The 12652-nt window shown below is 39.6% G+C and overlaps 1 protein-coding gene across 1 annotated transcript in view; it reads left to right on the top strand.

Annotated features, from left to right (window-relative positions):
• Positions 1–12188, top strand: part of MTNR1A (melatonin receptor 1A) — a 293246-nt gene extending 281058 nt beyond the window's left edge. Inside the window, exon 2 of the mRNA XM_044299749.1 lies at positions 10112–12188. Within this exon, the coding sequence (XP_044155684.1) occupies positions 10112–10980 (869 nt within the window). The 3' untranslated portion in view covers positions 10981–12188. The remainder of the gene's footprint in view (positions 1–10111) is intronic.
• The last annotated feature ends 464 nt before the right edge of the window (positions 12189–12652 follow it).

Raw genomic sequence — 12652 nt, 5'->3', positions numbered from 1 at the left:
CCCCCCCCCCCAGTAGTAATAAACCAATCATTGTAGCCTCAGTAGTACTAATGACCAGGGGCGGACTGACAACTCATGAGGAACCTGGGCAATAGGAGATTATGGGGCCCCTGTGTCCCCGCCCACCCTCAAGCCACACCCACATATCACACCGCCCACATCACCTATTTCAATATGTAAATCCCAGAGAACCCTTTTACCTTATGTTATCTGTAATGTTACATAGGACTGCAAAATTATCCAGGAGCCAAATTATATTTTTAGTTGCCAAATTTAAAATACATAAATTAGGCTAATTTTACACTAGTGTTTTTGCTGGAACTGGCATGGTTCAGCAAAAACACTTCCGCAAAAACACTTCCGTTACTGATAATACAACCATCTGCCTCCATTATGAACAGATCCGGTTGTATTATCTTTAACGTTGCCAATACGGATTCGTCATGAACTCCATTGAAAGGGGGGACGGAACCATTTTCTATTGCGTCAGATCCGTCTTGCTCCGCATTCCAGGACACAAAGCAAACTGCAACATGTTGCAGTTTGCTCTTTGATATGGGGACGCAACTAAACGTAACAGAATGCATTTTGGAGGATTCCGTTCTGTTCAGTTCAGTTTTGTCCCCATTGACAATGAATGGGGAAAAAACGGAAGTCTTTTTCCGGTATTGAGACAGAACTCAATACCGTAAAACTTTAACGCTAGTGTGATAGTAGCCTTATAATAAAAAACACTTGGAGGAGAAGATAAGACGCAGGTCACAGTAGTGAGCCAGTTCTACATATAGGAGAATACAGCACCACATACCTCTTGCATCCAGAGACATCTCCTGTCATGTAGATCTTCTCTTTCCTCTTCTCCTCCGTTTGACCCAGACCGCCATGACAAATTCTTTCAGTCGTATGTCGTCTCTACAGAGTTTGTTACACAGACGTTAGATTTCTCATAATTTAGGTCATTTATCAAACTGGTGTATAGTACAATTGGCTTAGTTGCCCGTAGCAACCAATAAGATTCCACCTTTCATTCTCAAAAGGAGCTGTCTACAATTAAAAGTGGAATCTGGTTGCAACTAAGCCAGTTCTACTTTACACCAGTTTGATAAATGACCCCCAAATGTCCCTTTGGTGTCTACAGCAATTATAATGTCCCCTAGAGTACCCCCAGTAATAATAACATCCTATATTGTTCTCCAGGTAATAATACCTGCATAGTGTCCCTGAAAAATAATGTCCCCTAATATGTCCTTGTAATAGAAATGCCCCTGTAGTTTCTACCCAATAGTGACATTCCCCACACTGCCATCACAGTAGTAATTGTCCTCCACACTGCCCCCACAGTAGTAATTGTCCCCCACTCTGCCCCCATAGTAGTAATTGTCCCTGACACTGCCCCCACAGTACCAATTGTCCCCCAAACTGCCCCCACAGTACCAAATGTCCCCCACACTGCCCCCACAGTAGTAATTGCCCCCCACACTGCCCCCACAGTACCAATTGTCCCCCACACGGCCCCCACAGTACCAATTGTCCCCCACAGTATCAATTTCCCCCACACTTCCCCCACAGAATTGATTTCCCCCCAGACTGCCCCAACAGTAGTAATTTTCCCCCCACACTACCCCCACAGTATTAATTGTCTCCCACCCTGCCCCGACATTAGTAATTTTTCCCTCACACTGCCCCACAGTATTAATTTCCCCCCACAGTAGCCCCATATAGTAGTTTGCTCCCCATGTAGTAATTTGCCCCCTTTTGTCCCTTCAGTAATATGTATCCTCACTTCCTGTGCCCCCTAGTAATGTCCCCCAAAGTTGGCTTGGCACACAAAAAAATTAAATGAAAGCCAATACTTACCTGTGTCCTAGACTCCCGGCGCCCACTCGTAGATAGGCAGGTAAGCGGTGTATGTCACTGTGCTGCATCCCTACATAGGCGCGTGATGACGTTATTGCGCCGCCTGCACTGTGAATACTATAGGCAATATCCCGATTTGCGACACTGCACCAGCCGCTGGGGCCCAGGCCCTGATAGCCAGGCATGGGTGAATAACTTTGCAGTCTGTGTACATTATGTTATATGCACGCCTGCAGCGGGACCCCATCCCGGCTGGGCCCTCGGACCTTGTCCAAAGTGCCCGACTGATCAGTCCGCCCATGATGTTTCTCTCTCGTATTGAGCGAAGCATCCGAAGCGCAATTCAGTCCAAAGTTTAGGAATCTAGTTCTAAGCGAATCCGAATTTCCTTGCACTTTGTTGTAACAAATCAGTTTTCCTAAAATAGCGGCTGCATGTGTTAGAAAGTGAAAGTAAGAGTAAAGGAGACAAGCCAGGGAATATTAGATCACCCATAATGCCATGCAGCCAGCCAATCCGCAGGTATTTATCTCGCTGTGATGTCACAGCTAGGCAAAGCCCTATAAAACCCTGATCCCGTAAAGTCGCCACCATTTTCCTGGGAGCTGAGCAAAGGGACAGTATTGCTGCAAACTCTTAACTGAGAGTGTAGGACAATATTGGAGAGGGAGAGTGCAGGGAGACTGCAGGGACAGTACAGGGAGAGTGGAGGGAGAGCATAGGAGACTGGTGAACTACAAACTCTGCTACAATTTATCACCTTGTACATAACTGTGCAGTGCACAAAGAGGCATAGCTAGCCCATTCTGTTAGCTGTAGCGTTACTCTACGTCAGTATTACAGGCAGGTCTAATTTATCATTGTGTACATAAGTGTGTGGTGCACCAATATTCATAGTTAATTGGTTCTGTTAGCTGTAGAGTTACTGTGTGTAAGTATTACAGACCACTGTTAATTTTAGGCAGATTGGCCTGGGTATACCTGATTGATAACTAATCAAATTTCTTATTGAACTTTGGCAAAGCCGAATCAAACTTTTCAAAACTTCGCGCATCTCTAGTTCTCTCAAACCCGATCCAAAATGCCCCCAGCTGTTGCTGTTAAAAAAAAAAGCCCCCAGTAGTAGTATTGTCCACCTGTATTGCTTACAGAAACATGCTCTCCCAAAATGGCAAAGAAAATTAAATCAAATACTCCCCTTACTTCCATTCCATGCCACCACCTACTAAGTGGTGCAGGACACAGGCCTCTTCTTTTTAAGTGAAATAAATGCATGCCGTACATATTTTATGTTAATGCTGTATGAATTTACAGTATGTTGGTGCTTAAATAATTTGTGCAGCTTATTTCTGCTTATTATAAAAATAGATACAGATGCTCTTTTTTCACATGTATTAATGGACTACATGACAATTCTCAGCTGCTATGACATCTGCCATGACAACTATTGCCCGTAATTGAGCTGTCTAAACTCTTACATGATGTAGCATCTGATGGAAATGGAGCTAGCACTGTGCCACACTGTTACATTGTTGAACATTAACTACATGCACTTAAGGACTTAATAGTACACCACTGAGAGGTAAGGGGTTAACCATTAACTATGATAATTTCATGACGTTTACAGTGAATGATGCATCATATCCACATCATCATACTCAGAGTAAGAGCTTATATCCTATAGATTGGCATCCATTCTAGAACAGTGTTCTTCAACTCCAGTCCTCAGGGCCCACCTGCCGGTCATGTTTTCAGGATTTCCTTAATATTGAGCAGGTGATACAATTACTGTCAATGCATCAGGTCTTACCACAGCTAGTTATTCTGTGGGATATTCTTAAATTATGACCAGCTGATGGGCCCCGAGGAGTGGAGTTGAGGAACACTGCTTTAGAACATGGTAAAAATATCTCATTGTAGAAACTTTATGAGCACAAAGAAACAGGAGAAGCAGAGTGGTCCACGTGAAATCTACCTGTGTGTCTTTGTCTCTCCTCTACCTTGTTCCAACAAAATCACTTTTAGTCTATTCATACCTATAGTACAATTATGGTGTATGGCTTTACTTTGGCTTTTACCTTAAATTAATTCTCTAAAGACAATAGAAAGGTGCTCATAAAAATTCTGAAACTGCAGAGTGAGGATACATTAGGTTATAATCTGTCACAATGTGGGAGTGCTTCATGCAGTGATCATCTCTCCTGGGGACAAATCACTTCCAGGAAAGATGTTATCAAAACCCTAATCTCCCAGCTTTTGACAATGTTCTGTAAAATACTGTATAGTAATAATCTTTATTTCTATATCTCCAATATATTCTGCAGCACTTTGCAACCACAAACAAAACCAGACATTATAACGTAACAAACTAATGAACAATTCAAACAATAGGGGTAAGGGACTTGATCCCGAGAGCTTGCAAACAAATGTACTGTAGGTATGGCAGGTACATCTTGGAAGTACACTGTATCAGTAAATAGCTCTGTAAAAGTATTTAAAAGAAACTTAAGATTTTACATTGGTAAGCTCTGTTCACATCTCAGTTTTGCTTCCGCCAAGGGTACTTTTCAATGTAAACCTCAAACATAAGGTAGTCATCTATGCCACTGTATAGCTTTACAGTAGCTGGTACTCTGCCACTACTAGACTCCCATTGTAAAGTAACATACAATATGACCATACTTTCCTGTCTGGTGAAAAAAAAAGATATGCAGACGCATACCCACCTAACGTGGGCCAAAGAGGCACTCTTTTGGCATATGCCAGGTGTATGTGGACCTGTTCGCCACATGCTTAGGCAAAATTAGAAAACAATATAAAAGAAAAGAGTGGAAGAGTCTATCATTTTCTTAAAGGTTTGTGTATATGTATGTATATGTGTATGAGGCATCTTTTCTAACATGTTTAACATCTTTCTTAACCTTGGTAAAAACTGACAACTGTATAGGAAAAGGTAATGCAATTCTGTCGATATCTTTCATTTCCAGGTCTAGGATAGGTAAGCAGACATCAGCAACTAGCTGTCTTTAAATGTTGAAACCATACCCGGTTCCTGTGGTGGAAAGGAGGCCCAAAACAGGGCTATTTTCCTAAACAGTCAAATGGTTTTCCTGCCACCAGGGGGAGCTCAGTGCACAAAGAATACAGCTGCTATTGTGTTCTATTGTAGATCCATAATTCATATGTGCATATATCCCCCTAGTGGTGGCTTCAGGAAGTTGTATCGTTTACAAGAAGAAGGAAATCAGCTAGTTTAGAGTCTACAGGAAGTTATTTTTTAACCGCTCCAGGACCACCGTACGCAGGATTGCGTCCTGCCGGCGGCCCTGCTCTTCTGGGTGGACGCATATACGCGTCCTCCCGCGAGAGCCGAGATTTCCTGTGAACGCACGCACACAGGCACGCGCACTCACAGGAACGGAAGGTAAGAGAGTGGATCTACAGCCTGCCAGCGGCGATCGCTCGCTGGCAGGCTGGAGATGTGACCTATCCACAGGAAAGTTCACCAGTAAATAAACAAAACCCTCTTAAGTTTATAAATATAGAGTGCAACAACTTTGCGTGTGTCATTTGTAAAACTACCGTAAGAAGCAGCCCCCTATCTAAGTGAATGTATAATAGCTTTTTTTTTTTTTTTTAAGGAAGGCATTTAATAGGAATGCTAGAAAGGCATTGAGAGAACAGAGCCTTGTGAGTGAAATAAGTGTAGCATGGAAGACTATGGGGAAAAAAAGATATTGAATAAAAAAGTTTTATTTTACAATAAGTTGTGTCTCTCTGTTACAGTGTAATGATTATCATTTACTCATAGCCGGTTATTCCTCAGTTCTCTGGTCTGTGAATGTTTGTCCCATAATGCTAGCTCAGTAATGATAGTTATAATAAATATAACATGCAGTAAAGCAACATACAATAAAGATAAATCAAAAATCCAATCTCCCGCGGTGCACATGGTGGTCTTCAAAGCAGCTTTAACTGCTTTGTATTTTTTGATATTTTACATTTCTTTAGAAAAGCTTGAAACAACTTCCTACGTATTTCTATTATAAAATCTCTTTAAAATTGGTTCAGACTGAATACTTTGAATTAAATATTAAAACATGCAAAGTAAAATATTAAATACTATAAAGATTTAAATAAATAAAAAAATTGGACTGTTCCTTACAGTTTTATCTAGTATTAATGATGTCTGGGCTAATACATATTTCATTATATGAGGCAAGAGCATCCTGCAAATTTTACTAGACATCTGAAACTATTAAGAGGCATAAAGAAATAACTTATGATTTTGTGGCCCCCAAGATGTGTCTATTCAATTATTAATGTAATGCGTTTTGAGAAAATCAAAACATAATTTGTTCATGCCAACTGTTCTGTAAAACCTTAGAAGATGTACCAACTCAACAGGTGGAACTACTGTAGATACTCATGTAGTTGTCAAACAGAGAGAAGATAGAGCCATTGTAGGTCTAGGAACATTTCAAATATGCACAATGACCTGGAGGGTAACAAGGGAGGTAAAATATTAAAAATGTAATTTTTTTTCCAATACATTTTTGTTAGTTTTTTTTGTTTGTTTTCAAATGCATGAACAGCACAATAATGAAACAATATGCAAGCCTAAGATAAGGAATAAAAGAAAAACGCATATTACTGAGTCGTGATGAAAGTATCAAAACCTATCAACAAATGTGATAATTCAGGTAGAGATGAGGGAGAGAGGTGATCAGTGAGAATGTTTCACTTCAGAAGGAAACGATGAGGGGACAGTTCCAGAATTTGGGATAATTACATCCAATTTCTCAGCATTTTCTCCAGAGCAATGATGAGGAGGAAGGATTTATGTGGGAATAGTACAAAGATGTATAGTACCATATCAGGAAAAGTTTATGGTATTTCTCCGAATGCGAGGAGCAAAAGGTGGCCCTGTGGACGCAAGCTATTGCTGTGCTCCATTCATGTGTCAAAAATAATTTGGAAAAATCTACTTCCCAATTTTGGATGTAGGTCGTTTTCTTCAAAATGTCATCTGTTGAAAGCAAGGAGTAGAATGATTTAATGTATTTGATGATTTGTTTATTTGTATGTTGTAGGATGCTGCTTATGACTTGGGGAATAGCTGATGGCAAAACTTTAAAATGGAGCCCCATTTCACCATGGTTTCAGCAGCACGTTCAGAAATGCTTATGCTTGGTCTCTGTAATGCACTGGGCTAAGGCACACATTGATGTCATAGTACAGGGATAATGCACATTGTGATGTAACAATAGTGGAATAATGTGTATAGTGAAGTCGCATACATTTTACAGTTCTGGCATAATGCACAGAGTGATGTAACAATACAAGGATAATCTCAGTGATGCTGTGACACTGGAATCACACCGTGCACAAACAATGTAGTAATGTCACAGCACACACAAGGAAGGGGAAAGCAAACATCAGAAGTACTGATGACATTTAGCACCTTATTTACATTTTGTCAATAACTGCATCTTATATTTGGGTGCATATGGGCCCCCTTAGATAGTGGGCTGCAATGCATGCTACCCTGGTTGCATACCTCCTCTAATGGATAGGTGGAAAATGTCTTGTAGGTGGGGAAGTAAAGTCTCATGGAATGTTTTATAATATTCACTTGAGAAACCATCCGGTCCAGGGGACCAAATTTCAATACACTTAACGCGGTAAAGATTTCTAGCTTTTGGAAAGGGGCATTTAGAGACTCTTGTTGCTCAAGACACAGTGTAGAGAGTTGGACTGATTGGGGGTGGTGGGGTCATGGCTTCAATCAGTTTTTTTGGGGGGAAACTGGTAAATCACACCAGTAGAAATTATTTGTTCCAATAGCATTTGGCAGGCTGAGTAGTTGCAGTATCATAGCAGAACCACACACAACTGCTGCACAATACAATTGCATTATAATATGATTTCTATGTTAAAAATATATATTATAAGTATATTACACCCCTCAGTAAGTCACACCTATCGATAGCACACCCTTTCCAGTCCTTAAAAGGACTTTTGTGGCCCTATTAGCTAGTGTTTGGTGTCCCTAACAGCCTGTCCCTGCTCCACACAGAAACCTCTCCCTACACTGGCAAAAGACTGAATGTAAAATGGCGGCCACATCAGGTTTATTTATAAGGTATGGGGTATGTCCATGTGCTGAAATGTCTCAATTGGCTGTCCTGTCCCACCTGATGGATGTGTCATGGGTCAAAGTTCTTCACAATGTAAAAGAATATCGCGGGCACGAATCTCGACATATGTTCGCCCGTTCGGCGAACAGCAAACTAGCAAAGTTCGCCGCGAAACGACCGTCGGGCGAACCGCAAGGCCATCTCTCCTGATGATAAGCCCTTTTTATTGCCACTCTTAAGAACACACCAAATGATTGGTGAACATCACTGCTGACATTATGGTTGACATACAAAGCAAGCTCTTTTAATCCCAGCAGTACACAGCACGCAAGCAGTAGCCCTGTTACCTCTGATGGCACTGCGTAAAGTGGTGAAACATGTCAAGGAAGCTTTAGCAATTCAGTTTTTAATAGCGAGCACTACTTTGACCCAAGTATTAGGGACAGTCTGACATGCAGTCCATTTACATAGGGCATAATCAGTCACATTATACCAAGGGAAATCCAATGACAAGATGCAAGTAATGTAGTGACCTTGTGAGAGTGTGTGTGGGGTATGGCCCACCAGTATGGTACCATAAAGAATACAAGCAGCCTCTCCAAGTGGCTGTTATAAAGCTAGGGATATGGTTGTATGTGAGGAAGAATGATGATTTACCAATGTGACATTTATAACCTATATAGCACAGCCCTTCAAAATGGCTGAATAACAGAGGATTGGACGTGCAATGTGATTTGTTTGACCATTCTCTCTCTTTTCTTAAATGGGGTTTTTAAGATAGGGGGATATATATTGGAGGTCTCAAGACTGCTCAGTGAGTCTCCATTGGACTTCTGAGATCATCTAATAGCCCCACACTTATACTGTCCTATTCCTATCGGAAAGCAACTCCGTGCTATTTTATGTTCAGAGGCATCTTGGTGATACAATACAGAATAGTGTGAAGCAACACTACTTTATAGGAATTAGTGTCCCCTTGTCTATAGTTGATAGAACAATATTTCCTCTTTAGTGATGAGCAGCATAGGCAATATTCAAATTCACAATATTTCTCAAATTTTGGGCCGAATATTCACCTTAAATTAGCAAATTTGAGAATTCGTGATCTCTAGTCATTGTTTACTTGATTGCGAAAATCAGCAATGTAATATATTCACAATAAATTCACAATTAGAATATTTAACACTATTCGCGAATACGAATATATAGCACTATATTCTAAATATTAGAAAATTCTCAAAGTACCAATATTTGCAATTAAAATTTGCGTTTCGAATATTCGCACTCAACACTATTCCCCTTTATGGTCGAGCTTAAGTGCTCATATTTTTAACGATTCAAGATTTTTAATTTTAAGAATAATTTAGGGTTATCATGGTTGATAATTTGAATTTCATCTCCCTTATACAGGGGAAATTGTTCGAGCGTTTTACCTTTGCATTTTCAGACATCTAGTGGATTTTAGTGGACTACCATCCTTACTGACTGTTATTTGCCAAAACATGTGTAAAACAGTTCTTTTTTCTTAATAGTTTAGTTTCATTCTGTTCAGCTCCCCATGCTCTGACTTATAGGTAAGGGTATGTTAAAATGATAGCTATAGACCTTAGACCATTTCATCAGCCAGAGCTGCATACTGTAGCAAGGGGCAGCTCTGGCTGAAGTGCTTTTGGTGTCTCAAACATGCAATAGTTGGTGCATTTAGCATACATTAGCTTCTTCTCTACTGCCCACCTTGTCATTACAGACAAGAAAACAACGCCTGAGAAACAAAATCCTCTTTTAAAGAACTATGGAGCTTGTTGAGTGAGTGAAGACTACTAGTCCATTGAGTCACACTATTTTATAAAAAATACATAAAGATTTATATTGACTTTGTGTAAATATTGTAAATTATGATGCTTCTTACCTAGTACAATTTTAATGTGTAAAATAAATTGAAAAATTACTTTATGCATTTAGAATTTTGCAGTGTAACCTAATAATTTCTATGATAGATCCCCTTTTGTTTAAGTGATAATATATGATACATATGAACTACAATTATTATGAGAACTAAGCCTACAGTATATATTTTTCTAAGTATGCGTGTTTTTTTTTTTTTTTTTTTGCAGGAAATATATTTGTCGTAAGCCTTGCTGTGGCAGACTTGGTGGTGGCCATTTACCCATACCCTTTGGTCGTGACATCAATATTTCGAAAAGGATGGAACCTTGGATACCTCCATTGCCAAATTAGTGGATTCTTAATGGGAATAAGTGTCATAGGATCTATATTCAACATTGCCGGGGTCGCAATCAACCGCTATTGCTACATTTGTCATAGCCTCAAATATGACAAATTGTACAGTGACAAAAATTCATTGTTCTATGTGATTTTGATCTGGATGCTAACATTCATTGCCATTGTGCCAAATTTATTTGTTGGATCATTACAATATGATGCTCGGATCTACTCTTGTACATTCTCACAGTCCGTTAGTTCAGCGTACACCATAGCAGTGGTGTTTTTCCATTTTATACTCCCAATTACCATAGTAACTTTTTGCTACTTACGTATATGGATCTTGGTTATTCAAGTGAGACGCAGGGTGAAACCAGATAACAAGCCCAAACTGAAACCTCATGACTTCAGGAACTTTTTGACAATGTTTGTGGTATTTGTGTTATTCGCAGTCTGCTGGGCTCCATTGAACTTTATAGGTTTGGCTGTTGCTGTGAACCCAGACACGATTCTACCTAGAATCCCAGAATGGTTGTTTGTTGGCAGTTATTACATGGCATATTTCAACAGTTGCCTTAATGCCATCATATATGGCCTCCTGAACCAAAACTTCAGGAGAGAATACAAGAGGATTATCATCTCTATTTGTACTGCAAAGTTTTTCTTTCAAGAAAGTTCTAATGATGGAGCAGAGAAGATTAAAAGCAAACCATCACCAATGTTAACAAACAATAATCAAGTCAAGGTTGACTCAGTATAAATTTGGACTGTGTGTGCATATAGAAATATTAAATGAGAACTCAGTTTATGCATATTAAGTGAGCTGTGTGAATGACACCAGAACATTTTGTGGTACCATGTTATACATATTCCACAGATCTTGAGCTGCCTACATAGTGAAACTAATATTTTCTTATTATATTAAATACATGTAGACTAGATTAGGATCTCATGGGACCAGGGTCACCATCAGAAATTTCAGGGCCCCTTTCAGGTAAATGGATGGGGTCCTTGATATACCTCAACTGGGCACTGTATCTTTTTAACTGCTGCAAATTCCAACTGATATAAACCCTCTGGACATGTCCCTATTACATGTCAAAACTTTCTTGAAAAGACAGTGACAGCATCCAAATAGTGTAACTGTGATATTATTTCTACTACCACTCTCCTACCTAAGGAACCCAGTTTCAAAAGGTTCATACAGTTCACCCTAAAAAGAAAAAAAATTTAGTTTGGATTGGACAACTACAGATGCAGCAAACGTTAGCTTGACGCTTAACACATTAAGTACACAGTTCCATAAAACTTTTACCTGTTTTTTTTCCAATTGTTTTAATGTGTTTAAAGTTTTTTGCAACAGTGTATTAAACATGTCAGGCTAATGTTTGCTACATCTGTATGTATTTGGCCAGGCCCCTAAACTTCCTGCAGTCCTGTATAAGACAGAAAACTTGTAGCAACTGAAGTAACATCCAGAAATGACAATTGAGAAAATTTGCTAAAATAGAGACCTCTCAAAGACACCAAGCAACCCCCAGCCTCCTGTACCTTGGGCATAAAACTGTTTTTTCTGCATAGGTACATGGACGGTCATCCCCACAATATATTTTATTGGAGTTCTAATTTAATACATATCTGAGTTAAAAGAGTTGTGCAGTGCGAAGATATTCATGACCTATCCTGAGGAGAGGTCCTCAATACCAGATTGGCAGAGGTCCACCTTCTGGCACCCCCACCAGTCAGATGTTTGAAGAGGTAGCAGCGCTTGTACAAGTGCTTGTATGGTGATTACACTTTGTCATGGCTGCATAGGTAATTTTGAATTGGAGGATAGGTCATTGATATCTTTGCACCTCATAACCCATTTAAGAAGTGTTAATTGGTTTGAACAGCCAATGTTATCTGTCATAATGCAATACTATACCTCCAATAAAGGATTCAGGGCACGTTACTAGATGTAATCTAATTTCTATGTCATCATTATGAATTCACACATAGCTCTATATTCATAATAAATTCAGTTATTCATACACAAAAATGAACACAGACATGGATGTGCACTATGTATCAAGGTATACACCTGATGGGCACTATGATTATTCTTCCACTTGCGCCATTGAACTAAACAGCCATTGTCAGTGTGTTAGCTGCAAGGGCTACGCATCATAGTGTGCATATCTGTGTGCGGATACCATCTGTGTGAACTTTTCCTCTACCAAACCAGTAGAATGTACTGAACTAAAAAATGCTGGTCTTATGCTAAGCCATGAGTATTTATACTGAATTTACATGAACCAAAGTATAAGTCATTTATCTACTCTGCATCTGATATACCGTAGGCATTGGAACCGGAAGAACAATATTTATTTTCTTACGTGTGTAACTATCTGTGTTTCACAGAAAGAAAGATATATCTGAACACAACACTG

The sequence above is a fragment of the Bufo gargarizans genome, chromosome 1, assembly GCF_014858855.1.
Source record: "Bufo gargarizans isolate SCDJY-AF-19 chromosome 1, ASM1485885v1, whole genome shotgun sequence".
NCBI classification, from domain to species: domain Eukaryota; kingdom Metazoa; phylum Chordata; class Amphibia; order Anura; family Bufonidae; genus Bufo; species Bufo gargarizans.
The sequence above is the reverse complement of the archived record's forward strand: the minus strand, read 5'-3'. Positions and strand labels throughout refer to the sequence as shown.